The sequence below is a fragment of the Anticarsia gemmatalis genome, chromosome 20, assembly GCF_050436995.1.
Source record: "Anticarsia gemmatalis isolate Benzon Research Colony breed Stoneville strain chromosome 20, ilAntGemm2 primary, whole genome shotgun sequence".
In the NCBI taxonomy this organism is placed as follows: Eukaryota; Metazoa; Arthropoda; class Insecta; order Lepidoptera; family Erebidae; genus Anticarsia; species Anticarsia gemmatalis.
In genome coordinates, this window is record NC_134764.1 from 4,214,241 (window position 1) to 4,235,654 (window position 21,414).

The 21,414-nt window shown below is 37.0% G+C and overlaps 1 protein-coding gene across 1 annotated transcript in view; it reads right to left on the reverse strand.

Moving 5' to 3' along the window:
* The window catches only part of LOC142981514 (uncharacterized), a 73,363-nt gene that overhangs the window by 8,081 nt on the left and 43,868 nt on the right, over nt 1-21,414 (reverse strand). Inside the window, exons 7-19 of the mRNA XM_076127495.1 lie at nt 15,979-16,204; nt 5,996-6,241; nt 5,572-5,735; nt 4,261-4,336; nt 4,033-4,146; nt 2,749-2,968; nt 2,269-2,488; nt 1,760-2,033; nt 1,433-1,531; nt 1,231-1,347; nt 907-1,029; nt 469-674; nt 121-300 (exon numbers count right to left, since the gene is read on the reverse strand). Coding sequence (XP_075983610.1) covers nt 121-300; nt 469-674; nt 907-1,029; nt 1,231-1,347; nt 1,433-1,531; nt 1,760-2,033; nt 2,269-2,488; nt 2,749-2,968; nt 4,033-4,146; nt 4,261-4,336; nt 5,572-5,735; nt 5,996-6,241; nt 15,979-16,204 — 2,265 coding nt within the window. The remainder of the gene's footprint in view (nt 1-120; nt 301-468; nt 675-906; nt 1,030-1,230; nt 1,348-1,432; nt 1,532-1,759; nt 2,034-2,268; nt 2,489-2,748; nt 2,969-4,032; nt 4,147-4,260; nt 4,337-5,571; nt 5,736-5,995; nt 6,242-15,978; nt 16,205-21,414) is intronic.

Sequence of the window (21,414 nt, forward strand, 5' to 3'; positions counted from 1 at the left end):
TTATGTCTAATTGGGTTTATTTTAACTTATTATTATATATAGTACTAATATTTCTTATAACTTCAAAATTCTTTTTTTTTATTTCTTAAACGAATGCTACGGACTAGACGAGGCTCTTACTTGGCAATATTTTTCTGATGATCCAGACAAAGTACAGCTTGTTCCAAGTTGTTGAGTGCAATGTGCAGCGCGCCAAGTTCTCCATACGCCTGAGCCTTTGCTTCAGGCGCGCCAAGCTCATGTGATACCACCAGTCGCTTCTCTAGGCATACCAGGGCTTGTTGCAGACTGCCTACAGACCTGAAAACGGAATAATTACATGAACAAAAATCCTAAGATTCATCTTCTTTAAATAATTAAGGTTTAAGGTTTTAACAGGCGAAGTAGTCGTCATAAGTTAATAATAGACAAGTTAAAGAAAAAATGTTGTGTTATTTTAGATCTACTATTATTTTGAGTAATACGTACTTATGACTAAGTCCAAGACCCCGGTAAGCTCTCTCCTGTTCTCTCTTGTTATCAAGTTTGAGTGCCGCCGCGAGATGTTGCTCATGATATTTGGCAGCCTCGTCAGGATCTCCTAACGCGTCGTAACAGTCGCCCAGTGAACCCAAAGCTCGGGCTTTATCCAGTTGGCAGGTAGGTGTGTTCACTCGCTCGAGGATGGCTAGTTGCTGCAAACATTTTATAAGTAGGTAAGTGCTTTGGCATAGTTGCAGTGGATGATTAATTTAGTATAGTACTATTTGGATATAGTTTTTTTTTTTAAATTAGTTGTAAAGGTATTTTTTTTGGGTTTAGTGTCAAAATTTGATGTTGTTTCGAATATCGTTGTACGAAAAATGTGAAACTTGGGTGGTGCTCTGCCGTGCGCTCAAACAAAACGTTCGATTTGAAGTCACAAACCTGTTCTAAATATCCAATAGCGTCTTCGTAGTGTCCCATATTTAACTTGGCAATACCAAGGTTGCCGTACGCTTGCGCTTCCAATGCACAGTCTTGCAGCTCTTGAGCTCGTTCCAGTTGTTCCTGTAAAATGTAACAAAATAACATTTATTTGAGAAAACATCTATAAGGTACAAAGCAAGTTTGTGGGTGCTTTGTCAATGTCCCTAGAAATAGGAATAATTGATGAGAAAAATGCCACTGTGATTGCCATTACAAAAACATAAAAAGATTTTAATACTAATAATACGATTTGTGTTTGTATGCCATATATGTCGTACATACCCGATAGCATCTCGCTGCATGCGAATAATGTCCTAACGCCATATGCACAGCTCCGAGATGTGAATGTGCTCTCGCTTCTCCCGCGGCGTCGCCTGCCTCTTGTCGAAGGGTTAATTCCTGAAACACGTCATTAATAACACTATAGAAACGCTCCATCAAAGACAGAGAAGCTATGGGAAATGCATAATAGTGAGGTACTTACTTGAGTATGATGTCCTAAAGCTGCGTCGAGGCGTCTCTGCAGTCTTCTTGCTAAGCCCAATGCACCACACGCTGCAGCTTCTAATGATCTATCTCGAGCCTGGAAATAAATAAATTGAGATTGAAAAACGCATCTTGCCTTGGCTTATTTGACATTTTAATATTACACTGGCCTTGGTGCAAGTTTCCATAAGTAGTCCAAAAGTTTAAAAGTAATAAGAATTGCCTGCCGGGAGTCGAATCCGTGTATATTGCCACGGAATAGTTATAAACTTTCTCGTGCAGGCTTTGACTAAATTCTTATACACTTTGTTTAAGTATTTCGTACCTGTCTAGCAAATCCGAGCTGCCTCTGGTACATTTTGACAGCTTCTTCCACGTCTCCCATCTTGATAAGAACATCTCCAATATTTCCTAATGCTCGGAACTTTCCTTGAAGATGCTGTGTCATGTGTGCAATTGCCAAGAAATACTTCTGGCACTCCAGCGCGGTCTCCAAGTTGCCAAGAGCCAAGTGCGCGAGACCAAGGTTGCAGTACGCTCTGCCCATGTTCATTTTATCTTGAAGGTCTTTCGCGAGAGATAGGTCTTGATCATAATATCTGCAACAAAAGATGCAAATCATTATTTAAGGCAAGTTACGAGTTACTCTTGTGGAAGACTATGAATGAGGGTAAAGTAACAAAATAGTAACTTGTTCGTTTTTCTTCGTTTCCCACATTATGGCATTAGTTAAAGTTTAATCAATTGTAATAAAGTCTTCAATGCAAGACACAATTTTTCTTCTTTCGTTACAGGGAACATCACAATTCTTACTCGGAAATTCTTCTAACTTACCTGACAGCCTCTCTATAGTTCCCCAGACAGTAATGTGCGTATCCCAGAAAATGGCACGCTTTGGCTTCAGCGGTGACGTCACCGAGCTCTTGGGACAGCATCAGATGCTGCTCGTAGTAAGGTACGGCTTGAGCGAACTCGCCGCGAGATGAGAGGCAGTTACCCAAGTTGAGGAGTGCGCACGCCTCGCCTGCTGCGTCCTTGAGTTCTCTGGCTATGCCTGAAATGGCAACAAGGATTATGTTATTTATGTAAAACAGAACTATTATGAAAAAATTGTGCTTAAGACAAAAAAGAATACAACTGTAGCTCAAAAAATTAGGTCCAAAATGATACATAGAAGTCAACGGGGGACACACACATATGTACTTCTTATTTAAGTTTGTTAATTAAGAATACAAAAATACATAAAAGACACCCTCTACTTACTCCTCCTTCTGTAAATAAGGATTCAGTATCACTAATTATAAATTTGCTTACCCAAATGAGCTCTGTAATGGAACAGCGCCATATCATGAGCTCCCAATGCTTGGTAAGCCACAGCCAAGTTTCCATGCGTCGATGCTTCAGAGCTCCTGTCATGGACCTCCTTAGATATAGTCAGTTCTTGTTTGTGGTACTTGATGGCTTGTTCGTAGAACCCCGCCGCGGAGTACGCGTTGCCTATGTTGCCGTATGCTCGCCCCATGCCCGCTTTATCCTGAAAAAAGAAAAGCAGGACTATTAATTAGACTTCATATACAGTACCGTGATTCTCTACCACCATCGACTGCCGACAACCAGCTATCAAGATAAGTTTGTATGATATTCGGTTCAGCGCCTCTAGCGGGCGTCGTAGAAACTATTTTTGCAGCACATTTTAAATGTCAAACTCTCGATACTCGATGGTTTCAATTGTAGCGAATCATGCTACTGCACTGAGTGTACTAACAGTGTGACGAAGCTAAGATTTATTCAGTCTGACAAGCAGTTGCAAGTTGAAAGAATAGGTTTTGGATTCAAATTAATTAACCGCTGCTTGATGTTAGAAATTAAAATACTGTGAGAGAATGGTAGAGATTGTAGTATAACGTTCTGTAAAATTTGTTAAAGACTAACTAAAATACTCATTTTGGCCTCGGTCTCTAGTTTACTAGCTGTAGGTTACTACCATCTAAGATTGATTCGGTAACTTAACGAAAATTAATAATTAATCCGGAAAAGCTATTGTGTGACTTTATCTGTTTAATTTTTCGTACTTAACTGAATTATGATCTACTGTTTCCTGTACTACTAACAATGACTTTATATTTATTTAATTAGCCATGACAGGCTTGTCGTGTAAACAGTACTGTGGTATTTGTGTAATCGCGTGATCACATGCTTAGCATTGAACCGCTCTTTTAGAGAAAGTAATTGTATACATGATTGACTGATCATACTTTCAATGAAAGTATCTTATTAAAACATGTCTAATAATCAGCTATCTCAATTACGTTAATTGAATGAAGTAAGCAATGGTAAATACTTGGCAAAAAAAACAAAAAAATACGATATGAGACGGAATATCAATAATTTATCAAAAGGTATTTGACATGTAGAAATTACTATGTAGAAAAAAGAGAGTGAAAAACTATAGTCCCTATAATTTGCCAAAATACGGCATTGTTCTTCTTTATGATTAAATAATCTTCAGTTCCACGCTTTCTCTCGCAATTAGGAAGGGATTAGCTCTTAAGTACAGAGTGCCAAAGTGCAGGTTGGGTGAGTATTTCATTAACTTACTTGTAATTGTCTAGCGATAGATAGATGGGCTTGATGTAGCTTCAATGCTGCGTCGTGTTCTCCCAACAGCTGATATACGATGCCTAAGTTCGAACATGCTCTGCCTTCTCCCACCTGAGTGAAAACACCGCGAAATTAAATCATATATCTTCGACGTAGGTATATCAAGTGTAAGTGATAAAATAAAAGTATCTTAGTGGTAAAACTAAAGTAGTAACAAAGACATACCTTGTCCCTGGCAGCTAAAGCGACATCTAGTTGTCTTTCGTGCCATTTCTTCGCTTGTGCGTAGTCGCCAGCGCATCTGCAAAAGTCAAACATGAAGTTAAGGTCTTTGCAAATTACTCGATTCTGGAACGTAGCATCTTTACGACGTAAGATGGCTAGAGACGTCGATTTATAAGCAGTATCTAACAGTAAATGTGACGGGAGACAGAGCACTTAAACTTTGGCAGTCCGGTCCGACTTTAAAATATAATAGATACCTATAAATATCACCAGTACAGACTTACACAGCGATAAATTAAGGCGTGTCAATAATGTGTTTGTACCACTATTGTAAAATAGTTACGTTTGAGCAACAATTCTCATAACTCCACAACAATGCGGTATTTAGAAAGAGGACACGAGTTATGCATAAATTGTGCACATACGAACAATACAGCGCTGTACAGTTAGTTTAGAAATACCAGTAATATATTGTAGTTGTATTGTCACCATAAATTGTTCATGAACGTATGTACTCGTGTATAAAACCTGGCTTTTGTAATCATTCCTAGCTTGTTAATATAACGAGAAGACAATATTCACATTTATTACATGTAAAGTGAGCATTGCTGTTTATCATCCCAGCATTTACAGTTCTTATTCTTCATCAGAGTATGGTAGATCTTCTGCGGTAAGAGACAGACCTGAATCTTCGATTTTCTTTATTCATAAGCCGCCTGAAGGATAGAAACTCAGCTTTACGCCCTTTACGGTCTGATTGCAAACAGGATAGTAATTTTAAGTGTTCAGCGTAAAATCGACACGATTTTCATAGAATAATTGTTTACTTATCAATCGAAACGATTAGCCTAGAAAGTTAGAATGGATAGTAATCAACGGCCGCAATTTCCCTAATTACCGCATGTTCTCGACAACTATGGTAGCAGGAAAATATTCAATAAAGTATGGAAAGCTTGTTAAGCCACTTTGCTCTAATAATCGCTTCCTCCGCTGACGCGTTTTTATCAAATAGGTAACTGATGCAATTATGGATAGCCAACTGTAAGACACTATATAGGTATTTAATCAGCTATGTCTAGCCATTAATGTAAGCTAGTCTTCAGACCAACACCTAGGAGACAGATCCCACTACTCAATACGTATGTTACTGAACTTCGCTCAACACGTTTCACTCGTCGCTACAGACGTTAGCCGCGCGACGTCGCCGCATATTATCCCAAGCAAAATCGACCGTCTTCGTTTAATATGTTACCGACACTAGTAGTGGGACATCCTATAGTGAATCTAGCTCAAAATAATGACGCTTGTTACCTTGCAGCATGTCCTAAGCCAGCATATGCTCTGGCCTCAATAGCTCGATCTCCTAAGTTCTGTGCTATCCTCAACACATTTTCGTGGTAAGCTATTGCTTGAGAGAAGTTTCTTCTATAATGGTATGAGGAGCCTAAGTTGGAGTACGCTCGCGCTTCTTCAACCTGTACACAAATACAAGAAAGATATTAACAATTGCGACATATAATAAACAAGTTAATGATAGTATGTTATATTATGTGTTTAGCAGTGTATGTTAATTGTCACAGTACTGTTCGTTGCGGTCAGTGCGGTACCAACTCGAACCGTACTCGTATACCACGAAACTTGTTCGAGCCGCGATGGCGATCGCAACTCGTATAATAGCGACACTACTGCAATAGCTTTTCGTAAGATTTATGTACTACAAATGACTGGAACATACCTGATCCCCCAGCCGTCTAGCCAGTCTTAAGTGTTGGGTGTGACAATCCACAGCAGAGTCAAATTCTCCCATGGCCAGGTACACTGCTCCGACGTTCCCAATTTCTCTTGCTTCCTGAAGGCGGTCTCCCATTTGTTTCACCAACTGCACGCATTGCTTGTGACTTGCTAATGCATTCGGATAGTCGCCTATGGCAGTGTAGACGTGCCCTAAGGATGTAAGCGCCGCCGCGGCTGCTTGTGTGTCCTGTGAGTAAAATATAGTTTGTTTTAGGTGAGCAGTAATTAGATTTAAATGGCTCCAATACCGCTTTACTACTTCAACCGTAAAATATCGATAAGCGTCTGCTGTAACTGTAACTTGACTGCCATGACTAAGCTTTAATTGCTGAGTTGTAAAACTGAGTACAGAAATAATTAACAAAATGACATTGTTTCTTATTAAAATGTTGATGAACGGCCTGTTGAAATGACAAGCTACAGCGCAACTACTACTGGACTACGCTACTACAGCAATTATAAGGCGCGTATAAAAACAATACACGTGTATGATTTCCTACATAAATGAGTGTTAGGAACACAATAGGAACAGGTGTCGCGGGGTCATAAATATGCTAAGTCCATTACTTACACCCCATTAACGACACCTTACCGACGTAACGTCTTGATCGTCATTTCAATGCGCTTCCCTAGTCTTTTATAAAACCAGTTACAATAAGTTTTTATGGTCCCATACAGCGAATGTTCGCTTTGCAATATCGTAAATTTCGTCAAGGCATTGAATGCGTTCGCTCGTCCGACTGTCCAGCTTTATTAGTTTAAGAGGATATAGCATATATTTGTGATAGTTCCAATTCAATAGGTACAAATTTTATGGGCACAGATTTTGTTTTTCTTGTAATATGGTCTTGGAGTATCACGCGAATGCAAATGCGGCGGCATTCCTCGAGCGACGTGTAACGACTTTATTTATGTGGTTTTATAGTAATTATGTAACAACCGTAATGAAGTGTCGCGACGTTTGATGTTATCTAAGCTTTGCACGATGTATATTACCGACTTATATCTAGATCTTCCTCCGGCAAGGTTTCTTAATTTACACACTCTTGATTCAGAAATTATGTTCTTGCCCAGTTCTTTACGGGATCACGAAACTGGTGCGCTCATCTTATAATTATATCTTCACGGTAAAACATCGCTTATGTATGAGCTGTTGTAATTCAAGTTCTTTATTAATATTGTACGATGGCGTACACGTTGTAGCGACAGCAACATACCGTAAAATAACTTTTATTTAATCTATGCCTTCTTAAAAGTTTTCCTAAAACTAAATACAATTCTATCGAAGAGAGAAATAGAAAAGATAGAAAGAACTATATCAATGAAAACTCATTTGTATTGATGACGCGGATAAAACATATTTGTATTTCTAACACAATAAAACGAAGTACCTATGCAAAAACAAATAAAAATATTAAGAGCAAAAGGACCCGTAGAATGCATCGCGTCCTTTTCACTAAGGAAGTGGAGAAAAAAAACTAAACTCAGCGACAGACGGAGACCGCCAATAGGCTCTTTGTTTTTAAGTAGTGACGTACTACGTCCGGTATCGATGAAAATATATCGTAACCCTTTACAAGAATGAGGCTTGAAAAAATGTACATTCAAAAAAGCTCTGTTTAAAGGAGAATGAGATGTAGAGGAAGTCTTTAAGACAAGGTGTTTGTACATTTTTTATAACTTAAACTGCAGCTTTTTTGTGTTATATTATCGAAATCGATTAATATATATCGTTGTTACACAAAACAGAGAGTGACCAAACTTTGCATTTGTTACACCGCGCGTAGTGACACTAGCAAATGTTAGAATAGTAATCAAATAAATATAAGCGTGTCGACTTGTTCTATCTTGGTAGCAACTGGCACATGAGAACTTTATATATGTACATACTATCATATAATACACAGCTCATTAGAAACACCATGATATCTCGCAATAAACTTCTAAACGTTGTTAAATTATTGCTAGATATAGCACTATCGTTGGCGTGCATCGACGGGGGCCAACACTAGCGAATAAAGTGGGACGGTCCGCAACAATCTAGCTAATTAAGTATGTGCAACATGATACGATAACGCGGTGATTTACATACTGACTCCATCTCGTTTGGACGTTTTCCTACAGGCCGTGTAACGAGGCGCTGTGTCGTTTTATCCCTTGAAAGCTATTCATGTTTACAGACACAGAGTCACGGTGTGATGTCAACGTCGTGTGTAAAGCCCTTTATAAATAATACTCGAATGAGACGTACGTTTATCAACCTTTATTATGTTCTTTTGTACGTGTTGTTTGTTCGGATTATTCGTACGTATAATAAACTTTCTGTTGTGAACTATGATGGGGATAAATCGGCGCCGCGGTATCGTATTTACATCTCGGTGATCTATAGCTACGTTACTTCGCTCATCAATTTTCCGGTAATAATGACTACGTTTATTTGCTTTGTGATTTATTTTCACTATTTTGTTGCCTTCTACTACAAGATATGAACTCAGGTAGACTGGAGTATTAAGACAAATAAGTCGACACTTAGATGTGTCAGATAATGGTATTCTAGCAAATTAATATTTTCTGTAATTATTAATGTGAATTAGGTATTAACGGTATGAATCATAAGTATTCAAATGACACTTAATTTGTTAATGTTATAAGATAGTGCATTTGCATAAAATGTCTATGAATACACCTATCATCGCGATTGCTTTTCTTGAAATCGCAATAGAACATTTGCAATAATTTATGCTTAAACGCAGCAAACGACGGAAGCTGTGTATAATCGTCGGTATTCATGCAAAGTACTTTTACTTATTAGTAACGCCTTGACTATTAAATTGCTCAGCCGTTTCAGTTGAAATTTTACTTAAATTATGAACTACAAGCATACCTCTAGATCTTAAAGGGCGACGTTGCGTCGACATAGACAAGTTTTGTTACAAAAACGTATTAAATCCAAAAGTGCATTTAAGTTCATTAAAAAGTTACATTTAGCATCGCATCCCTACCTCGGTCGGCGACTAACCCCCTACACAAACGTACGTATGTATTATTTTGTAAAATTAAATTACAATTAAGTAAAAATTGTAAGTCTGAGTTTATTTTATAAACTACCTATTATAAAACTTGCAAAATGTTCTTGTTTTTCCAGAGAGGTAAACCTAAACTAAGGTTTTATTGTATTTTTGTGTAAAACGGACTGTCCTTATCTCGTACCATTTGTAACAGTCATCAGGAGATAAAAGGTACACAACATACGTGATGTGTTTGCAACTCATCATTGCACTGAGAGAAAAATGCGCCTTATGAAAGCAGTACATACACCCTAAGGTAGACTGGCAGAAAATGCCCCTGGCATTAAGTCCGCCTTTATACAAATTTGTATATTAAGTTTAAATAAATAAATAAATACATAGGTACGTACTTTTATATAATACTGAGTGAGAGACTGTTATCTTTATAGTAAACTATGAAAAAACAGCGGGCCTTGGTCTTTTTGCTAAGTCTAAACTATCCCCTGTTATATCGGTTTTCATCCAAAAACTAACAGAAACGAAACCACTAACATGCACGCATTGCCATCCATAATATTAAACGTAGGATTACTCAGCTTTTAGCTAGTTACTTGTACAAAAAGCTATAAAGCACAGGTGAAGCTTTCCTTCTTAACGTGGCTATTAAATATATCCTTCTAATTAGTTGTAAGTTCCAGAATTTGGCTTCTTGAAACAACAAATTATCTCTGCATTACTTTTTAATCTATCAGCATCGAGTTCATAATTCTTAAATTAAAACTCCCGATGCTACAGTTAACAGCACGCGTTGAACTCTTTTGTACTAGACCAATTTACCTAGCAATTCTTACATCTGTGGAGGTCAAAAGTTTAATTGAAACAAATCTGCAGTCCTCCTGATATCGGGATCAAATCGTTTGATCAATTTAACTGGACTAGTTCGTTTCCTACCAGATAAAACGAAAAGGTCATTGAAGTAGGAGTGAATCTGATTGAGAAGACACTCATTATTTATTTCCTCGTTGAGTTTGCTCTCCTTTAAAGCTAAGTTTATACTACAACAATATATAATATGAGACTGAAGTTAAAGGAGAAACTTGAGTGTATTTTATAGTTCTCGGCGTGTTTATATAATTTGGGGTTAATCGTAATTACCTGATTGAAAAATCATCCCATCGAGATTCATAAATTGATACTTGAAGTATATTTTTAAAAGCTTATTTTTGTCATAGAATTGAGAAGATATGTTTAATTGCCTTAAGATAAACGGTACAATTACTTACAAAAACATTTTTTTTAATTCTACAAGTAATACTTTTCCATTTTAAATTGTATACAGATATGGGACTTAATAAAAATTCCATCATCCACGAGGTATCTCAAAGAGACCCGCTATAAAACTATCTTGCGTATTAAAAACTTAAATGTTTCTTGTCGTCCTGATATCTGCAGGCTTTTTATTCTCAACATGTTATAGTAAAGAATTTATAGCAGAACTAGTTTAGCCCATATTTTTTAATAGGTATGACAGCAGTGATAGCCGAGTGGTATAAGTTGACACCTACCACTCAAGTGATCGCAGGTTCGAACCCGAGGCAACACACCAATGACTTTTCGAAGTTATGTGTGTATTAGAAATAATTATCACATGCTCCAACGGTGAAGGAAAACATCGTGAGGAAACCTTGCATGTCTAAAATTTGTTTAAAACATTTATTGAGGGCATGCAAAGTCCCCAACCCGCACTTGGCCAGCGTGGTGGACTCAAGGCCTAAACCCTCCCTCATTACGGGAGGAGACCCTTGCCCAGCAGTGGGACAGTAATGGGTTAAATTTATTTATTTATGACAATACTAATACGTTTGCTGATCGTAGAAAATACTCTAGTAATAAAATGTGAAGTCTATTGTATACTAAGTACCGCCCGCGGTTGCGCTCGCGTGAAAAGATTTCACGAAGGAAAAAGTTTCCTATGTGTTAATGCAGGTTGTAAACTATATGTGTACTAAGTTTCATCAAAATGCGTTCAGTAGTTTTGACGTGATTGAGTATCAAATATACAGCCAAGCATCTTAACGTCGCTATTTTTAATATTAGTAAAATATCGCTAATTCATCATAAAAGTTACATCAAATACTTGCACACTTTTTATGTATTGGAATTCGAACTTATTGGCCTTAGTTGTTTTGCTACAGAATTCAAATGTATTGGCTAACATGCCTTATGCATTGTACTTAAAAGGAATTACTTTGACATAAGTTCTTCTGTTTTTTATCAAAGTTTATATCTTAAAAGGCCACACAGCCTGCCTTCTACATTAACAACTATCACATTATGTAAAACACATAACATTTTTACTCCGACAATTTAAAATATTCCTAATAATGTCCGACGAAGAATTTCGCTTTAAATGAATATTCATAAGTCGGTATTAATAAATGGCCGCTGCGTATCCGATTATTATTGCAAATGAAGATTTAAGTCATTATCAAGCTGATGGTTATTTAAGTATTTTTAACTAACAAATACTTTTTGTTCTTCATATGATGGCTCCGATATAAGCCGTACATGTTAAAGCGATTCAAGTTCGGCTGTAAGAAAGAGATAGCACTATACGCGTTGTATATCTCTGTCTCGTTCTCATAGTAGAACATGAATTGCTTTAACATGTATAGCGCTTATGTACAGATAAATAGTAGGCAATCACATGTGTCTAATAAATACGTCGGCAGTGGAGACGTTTTCACCGTATTTTGTGTTTAATTCTGTATTGATTATACAATATACGGAGGCTTATCACGTAAGTTTGACTTGACGTTTTTAATGGTAATTCTTTTTTTACAGTATAATATAGATATTACGATTTTATTAACTTCTTCATTGCTGTTTACACAATATCAGCTTAGCAGCATAACGTTCGGGTTATTTTAGATCGTACCAAGTGGCGTTCTCTGGTCTCTACCTACCCATAGGGGAAAAGAGCGTGAACTTATGTCTATATGTATACCTGCCTGTTTTTCTGTATACGAACATCTTTTTTTGTTTAGTCTAGTTACGCAGTAACTTTAGTAACGATAACGAACTTTAACTTGACACAGCAACGAAACTTTTCCAATCTTTAAACAACAACAGAAGGACTTTAAGTACTAAACTGTGGTAGGTCATTTAACAGCTGTTCTTGTCACGTCGAAAGTGAATAGCTAAAACTGCAATGTATAAAATAGCAATTAATAGTATGTGTTATACGAGGGTGCAATTGGAGCACGTACGATAACACCTGCCCGGAGTGGCTCGGACGGGTTATCTGCGGCATCCGTTAATGAAGCCTGCTAGCGCATCTCACATGTTACTGTCAAATTATTCTCGGTATACCTATGCCATGAAATAGGGCTGCCATAGGCCCAAGGATTCGTCACCCTTTTAGCTAAGATTTAATATAGTTTTGTTCGTATAGATGGACTATGGATCCATACACGCGGCGAAAAGGAGGTACTTAATTTACTTGTGGATTTTTAAGATTGGTTGTCCATTTGTCTATATTTTAGTTAGTATTCGTTTTCGATCATGAACTTCATCCGAGTGTACAGATTATAAGCGTTAATAGAGCTTCAAAAGGGTAAAAAACATATTCCTCACATCCCAACAAATTTTTACTTAGCTTGATAATTTAAATAAAACTGGAGAAATATCTATCTTTCATCAATTATAACAGAGTAAAACGGTTCGTAATGCCGTCATGTGTAGACTTTTTGTCTATAGAGATGTTAGAAACATTACAGACGACTTACTAAGAATTCTTTAAACGTTGTCTGATGTTTTTCTAGACACATGGGAGACATTCTGAAAAATCTCCCGGATGTCTATGTCTAAACTGGGACCGTGTCCGTGGAAACTTAAACGGATGGTGCAACACTGTGTGCCACATGCCTCGCGGACCGCCGTACATACATGTACCACCATGTACCCAAGCGAAACAAAACTCGACCGGTCTATTTTAAACGAGCCTAATAGTTTTAAACAGATATATGTGGAGTCCTCTGCTTTTATTTTTAAACTTAAAGAAATGTAACCCTGTATTTTTACTCTTGTTGCTCGAGAAACGGGCCTGATAAAAATATATCGTTGTATTCTTTGCTAGCGCAAATTATGGCCGATTATGCTTGTCAATAATTGACGCGATAGATATAAGCTCGCTAGATAGATATCGATAAGGCCGGTCGAGCCGGACCGCGGGCGACATCCGTCTTTTGTAGTCGGTATTTCTCGGAATTCGTTACTCTAACAGTCAATTAGTCGTTTATTGACTTTAGGTAAGTAAATATTTTATTTTAAACTAGAAACGGAATTCCTATATTTTTTTTATTGGAAGCATTGAAGCAGCTTTGCGATTGCCTGCTTACAAAATACCAGTATAGAGGCTACTACTTTTGAGAATCGAGTGGATAATAGCCGTAAATAAAAATAAAATGGTCTCGGTCACATTACAGGGCACAGGCGGTAGATGGTCAGCGGCGCAATCATTTAAACGCAGCTCACACGATAATTCTTTTGATTGTAATCGCGGCTCGGGCTGCGTCCACTTCACTTTGTCATGTAATTATTATTCGTCCATTCTCGGATTACTCGCGAGAATTCCCGTGTTGCCAGCATTTCGCGGTTATTTTAAATCGACCGGTGAGTTTTTGTTGTGTACCATTCAAGCAGAACGCGCAAAGTAAATAATTTTTTACGACTATTTGTTCGTCAGATTGTTTCACAAGTGGACGCAATGATTGCCCGCGTTCAAAATGAAAACAACAAAACTAACGCATTTGTGGAATGAATATACATAGTACGATATAGTTGTACGATATACATATTATTTTTAATAAACGAGTGTTGAACCTACAGGGTTAGATTCGACGTGCTTAAAGCTGCTGGGCATAATGTTCACTGAGAAAAACTTTCCTATCTTAAGATCAATCGCTGTTATAGGTACCTAATTACGCGTTTTATATGGTTCATTTATAATATTGACGGTGCTTCGCATTTAGTTTATTTGCTCAGTATAATCCCCACTGCTCGCTATGCGATACTAAACAAATCTGACAAGCACTTTTTCTCTATTTTCTGGATCATCACTTACACGTTTCATGGAACTATAACCTGTTTGGTGCGATTTAATTTTATATTTTCTTTGCACGCGACTTTGTCTGCAAGATATCTGTCGAATCATTAAGAAAATAATATTTTCTATTCTATTCTGCAAATTATTTTCTATGAGGAAGTTTTTTTAAATATATTATAACTTTGGCATGTTGACGGCTCTACCAGCAATGTTTTAATTCAAGGCATTAACATTTCGAAATGAATGCACTGCAAGAAAATGACTTACTGTTCTATTTTTACAATCAAAAGGAAACAATCACAATAAGTCTGCACAGAAAGTGAAAACAACTTAAAGAACCTCTAACTAAAACTATTTGAATTCATTAGAGTAGGTAACACTGTAATTTGAGCCAGTATAATTCCAGGAACGTGGGATTAATCGCACTTGACGATAAGTGTCACTGCACATCGGAGCGGCCTTGTAGAGCAGCGATGTCAGTGTATTTACTGCAAATTAGCATCACAACGTGTGCGGCTCTGCGGCAGCCATCAAAGGCCTCAATAAAAAGGGAACTTTACTATTTGTGAGGTTTCTTTTCAAGTGTAATACGGGTGCCGGTTTCGACAAGAACTCGTCGGAGAGGCGAACGAAAGTGATTCCTTCCACGGACCGGACCCTCGTCAACTACTCGCACTAATCTATGTTCGTTTTATAAACCTATTATACTGAGATGCCGTGACATATTATTATCGCTTCATGCTTTTTGTATTCTATTTGATGAGTGGAAATAGAAAGATGTTTTTGTCAAGATATTTATTGTCGATAAACTATTGATAAATTAATGGGTCTTTACTTAACCTGTGTATCTACGACTGGATCATGCTTTACCTAACTTGGTAGGAATACTTTGTAATATACACTGGAAGTACACGTATGTGGAAATTTTCAATTTTTTCAACGTTTATTTTCAGTACAGATAGTTTATTCTTGTATACAACTTAGGATCAATACGTTTACTTTCTAATGTTGGCAGACATTGTGTACTTAATGACTTACTTTTCTTACAGGTATAGTCGAGAGATTCCTAGAATGTACAATGGCAACTTTAATAAACTTGCCAATTTAGGTAGATGGCAACAAAGAAGCAAAACAATAAATAATGAACCATCATCAGCCGAGAGCGCAGTGCCATAGTAAAAATTAAATTAACTTTTTACAAGTAAGGGCCGCGTAAACCGCGGGAGTTATTATTGCGACTGAGAAGTCGAGAACATTTGTTATTTCATTTGTAAAAGGAGAAATCAAACGGTTTACTACCATTCTTTATGTAAATATTCCATTGTGCCTGCAGCGCGTATATTGCTCCTCGCTTGGGAATAGTGGCTCCCCCTAGCGGTGGTATTGAGCGATTTGTTGTAGTTTGCCTATTGGATAGTTCAGAAAGCACCTCGTTTCAGCTGACTGTTATTGTTTGTATATTGTCCGCACAACTCCGCAGGGAGCCTATTCTCACGTGATGGCATTATTTGCTTGGCGCAGCGAAACCCAAACACGCAATAGAAAGTGGTTTAATACATACATAAATGTTCGGCTCCAGCTTTGTGTAGATAACTAAGATGAAACATGGCGCCGAAGGCACTGACGATATTGCAATTAAAGTTTATCAAATACGTATTCTGATTTACGATAAACAACATCATGCCATGGTACATTCCTAGATGACAAATAATTTTCTCACCACCACCAAAATACAATGTATGACAAACAAATTTATCAAATCGCACTTCTGCAACCAATCTAGAAATACTAAAACATGTCTGTACTGACCTTGCACTTCATAGCCAGTACAAGTTGATACCGGTGAGCAGTGAGGGCGTCTTTGTAGGACCCTTGGCTGAAGTAGGCGGCGCCGAGGTTGCCGTGTGCGCGGCACTCGCCGGCCGTGTCGCCGAGAGACTTCGCCACGGCCAGGTCTTGCTGCATGTAGTTGATGGCTGCGTCCAGCTGGCTGAGCGCCCAGTGAGCTGATGATAACGCGCTGAATACTGAACCCCTGGTGGAAAGAGAGAGATTATATAATCATTGATACATTCAAACGTTATTATTGTTATTATAATGTATTCCATTAGGTCTTTGTTTAAGCAGGTAACAGTGGAAAAAGAGATCGCTCTCTTTCTAGTTGCTTTAGACATTATTTCTTCGTGGTTTAAAAAAAATTATATGTTAGTTGATAGAGCCGTAAATTATAATTTAATTTATCATTTATGCGATTCGCGAATTGACCCTAGACCATTGAAAGATAAAGGGCTTTTTTTTAATATATCAATGGTCCTAAGGAAGTTAAGTTTTAGTAAATAAAGGATAAAACTAAATTGTGAAGTGTGCAAAATTTAGAATTTCTCAGCCATAGAAAACGATCGAGACTTGTAATGAACACAAACACAAATCATTCTAAACAATGGACAATAAATCATGAAAATAACAGTTGTACCTCTCGGTATCTAAATAAATACTAGTTGAATAACTGTGCAACGATATTTGTATGATATTAAGTACCAGGTACAGTATAAGTACTAAGTAAGTCACATAATTACTCATTCGCTACAAGCATCGGTTGAATCCCCACGTCCGGTTCGAAGCCTGTTCCTTCTTAAATAGCTCGTGTGAAACCGATTAAAATAATCTGAGATAAATATTTTAATTTGTGCCGATGGTAATGAATCACAGCGGTCAATGTAATTTGACATCACACTTTTACACCTCCACCTTCGTCGATGCTGTTGACGTATTCTGTTCAATCGATTAAGACGTATCACTTGAGAAGAGGTGCTTCCTTTAATAGTTTTTGTTGAAAGCCCGTCAAGATTCCAGGCGGCTTGTATTTCATTTGTACCAAGAATTCAAAGGCGACCGCTTGTGTTCGTAGATTATTCGTACGAAGTAGTGTTATTGCAATTATTTTTATTGGACGTTTTAAGCCCGACTAAGAGGCTATATGCTTAGCGCTTTATAGTCACATTCCAAAGTAAACTTACTGTATATTTCTTTTTTTTAAAATCAATATCATTTTTCTCGGCTATTACACTCGGGAGGTCAGTCAAGTAAAAAATATATTTATGTTAATTTATCAATAAAAGTCGCCTTTGTGTTCATTATTTCACCTTTCCCGAAGTATTATCCCATTTTAATCTCATCATCTGTCAACAGCGATCATCTCGATAAGGATCGCGTATAACAATCCTTATTTATATGACGGCGCGTTTATCGTGGCGCGACAGAATAGTCCCGTATCGATCCAGGTTCGATCCATCAACGGAGAGATAAGATCGTGTCGAGGTGTGGGTTTCAACGCCACGGGACCGCTTCGGACGCTTAACTTGACAATTTTGGGACGGGAAGAGTTACTTAATGTCTTCCAAGTGTATAGAGATGGAGCTTATTCAATCAATGTCTCGAACTGGAAACTTGTTTAAATAAATTTAACTGAAGAATTCGGTGTCTCTCGGCGCGGACACAGGTACTCACTCGTAGGTGTTATAATTACGTCTCGTTCCAATTTGAGCTCGTTACACAGGTATTTATAAGTTACACGGAAGCCGTAGTAAAAATATATTTATTTATTGTGCATGTGAGTATTGTTTGTAAAATGCAAGCACTTTATAATTGATGCATATTCTTAAATAATGATGTGAATATAATACTTATACAGCTCTTTTTAAAAGCTTCCGAATACATTTCCAATTTAAGTAAGTTTTGTAGTTCATTTCGTTTCTTCCCTTTAAACCCGATGTATCCTAAATCATGACCGTTTCTCTGAATACAGTGGATATTTATTTACCAGTGTTCTAACGCCGACAGCTGCAGTAGTACTACTCAGAAACAGGGCGTCTTAGTTTTCCGAAACAATTAACTTGTGTTGTAAGTGAGCGCCTGATTGTATATGATATATCGTTCTCTGCTTTCGTCGAAGTAATTCAATGGAAATTCCTTTTACAAGACAAGGCAACACGGCTATAGGCTTAATTCAAACACGGTCTTTCACTACAGGTTTAGCCGTTGTACTGGATATAGATATTTATTAAGCGATGGTATTTCTCATAAGGTAAAATCCAGGACCATGGTAGGAGGTCATTAACGGTGGTTTTAATGGCGCCATAAACTGCGGCCAGCGGTCCCGAGACGGTCGATAGTGTGGCGCATCCACTGAATATATTCCAAGTCCCAATGATCGGCTCGTGCATCGACACTTGCTTAACTACGCCCAAGCTTTGGGGATTTTGTACCTCAGACATCGAAAAGCATTCGACACGTTTTTAGTGTTTCTGCCTCTCTTTTTTCCTTGAGTAAATATTTTTAAGATCTTAGTTTCTTCACTTGTCTCGATTCAAAATGTGTGCATTAGAAAGTATTTACCTAATTCTAATTTATGTTGAGTAGTTATGTATTTGATTAAGTTGTCTACCAAAAGTTTTTCAGCGATCCGTAGTTTTATTGTGAATTTTTCGTAATAGGTACTATTGTGTCATCCAAGTAACATTTAAAATAATATGAGAAAATGTTAACTTTAAGAAATTTAATGGTCCTGATATATTTTCTAAATTAATTTTATAAATAGCGACTAGTAAAAGAGACCCGATAGTGGCTCGGGATCGCTCTTTGGAGTAAAAAGTAAAACAATGCGCGTGATCATTATGCAGTCTACTTAATTTTCTATCACATAATATAATTATTACCTTAAACGTAACGTTATTTTAGATCTAATATACGTAAAGGAAAATTACTAATTATCCAATTAAGTTTCACTTCCTAATAATTTAGTTTATGTATAGTGATGCAAACATCAGGTTGAAGATAAAATCCACGAAAAACAACATAGCCAATTGATAAAGGTATCTCAATAAGGATCCTTTCAGATTAAAAAACACTTGATAAACAAAGATAATTATGTCTGCAAAATAAAAATAAGAATCAAACAAATTGCAGATTCCCACCATGAATACACCTGAACATATGCGCATCGAATCGAAATAACTGCACATATAAGGGCTATTGCATTTCATTAATTAGAAGGTTGTTATTAAAACGCTACAGCGTATATTCCGCGCAAAATTTACGACGTCTTTATTTCCTCGACACTCGAACATTATAAATCAAAATGTCCAAATTCCGCCAAAGATAACCGTTCGCTTTAAGTATATATAAATTATCCGACTGTCAACCTGTTACTCGCTGTGATTAAAAATAATAATGTAACGAGTAACGAACGAAGATTCGCCGCTCATTTGTCTTCTTCTTATTAACCCTCTACCTGAGTGGTGTTAATGGTGTGAAATTGTTGCTAAGGGATTACGATCGAAACCTTTAATACGAAAATAAACGGGTTAATTTCTTTTACAGGCTCTGTAGTTCTCCTACTGGCGAGTAAAAAACGTTTGATTGGTGCAATTAGTTAGCAATTTCTTAGTACTCGAGTGCACTGTATAATTCGTCAAATCGGGTAATAATCTTGTTCCAGATTATTGCTCACTACCATGGATGGTAATGAGATTTCGTATTTTTTATATCTATTGCGAGCCGTAATTGGACCGCGTTGCTTCGCTTCGTTCTTAAAATAACGTGTACTTTTATACAAACCGACCATACAATTATATTCCATGGCGCACGAGATCACATGGCAAATAAATAGGTATGCACTCAGTGGAGCAGGCTCGTCACATTTAAATATACTGGAGCATAAAACATAATTTTATTGGTTTTCGGATTTAAATCATTAATTGTAACATTCACTGAAATTAATTTTATTTTCAACCCGTCTCGCAAAGAAGGAGACAGTTATGCTTCTGTAAGTTTCCATCAAACAAGCACACGGCTCCAGATGACAACGACTTTCTGCATTCAACTCGAAGGCTACATTTAGCAGTTCATAAACAAAAGGAAATCGTATATAATTTGCATTTCACCGCACGTTATAATCAAGTCTGACTGCGGACCGCGATCCGTCTGGCCATTTACTGATTCAAAGATATACACAACTAAGTAGTACGTTTATAATCGCACATACCACTGTTTATCCATTATTAGATCAATGCCCACTTCTTAGTAACGGTCTTAATATAAGTACTATTGTAAATTAATAATTTTATTGAAATTAACTATGAAATTAATTGAAATATCTTTTAATTGCACATTGAGAATTAATTACTAAGAAGTTATGAGAATACGCAGCGAATTGATAGTAAGGGCCAATAAAAGAAACCACAGAGCTGTTTGATGGACTAATAAATGTTTTTTACTACTTAAATGATCAACAATACTATAGACTATTTAATATCAAAGATTTCCATAAGGAAAAGGCACATGAAAATATAACTTCGCTCCCGTAGTAACGGTGTTTTTCATGGGAAACCTAGAACAATGTACAGTTGCCAATATGAGTAGATTACCAGGCAGGTGATAAACTGCAACGGTTTCATAATTGGCACTAGAATGCTTATGTTCTTACTACATTAGATAAAATCTTTGTTGCTGGCAGGCGGTTGAATGACTTAATTTAAAAATAAAAGAAGTACATAACACAATGCCTTGGTTTCACCAATTTTGAATAAGGTTCGCTTGTCTGGTAAAATTATGACAGTTGTTTTCGTTAATTTGTCTATCGGATAGGTTAATCGACATTTATCCATAAGCCGTAAATTAGCTATGCCTAGTTTCCATTTTGACGAAAGGGCATCATTTCAAACGATACTTATGAAAAGAATATGGTAATAAAAATACTAAAATTAGCTAAATATGGCTGTCGAACGCTTAGCTTGTATCAAGCATCTTTTCCGATTAGACGAAGATTGTAAAGTGGAGCTCCTAGACTAGTGTTAATGCTGGCGTGAAATTGAAAGTGGTGGTGAAGCGTGCATTCCGTCGTAAAAGGCAGTCGCGTCTGCCTCAGAATGGATATTCGTTCGCCGAATATGGCAGATTAAAGCCCCGTGTCGACTAGCGAGTATGTTGCCCAGTTTTAAGATGCAACATACTGTTGTATTGTATTCGATAAGGCGGTAATTCAATATGTATGATATATTGTACACTTCACTGTAAGAAATTCGACACTTTAAACCATTGTTCAGTATCGGAAAATCTCGTCTAACAAAACATTTTACTTTGATTCATTTATATCCATAGAAAACAGTTTTAAAAAGCATAGCTTAAAAACATTTATCTATACTAATATTATAAAGCTGAAGAGTTTGTTTGTTTGTTTGTTTGTTT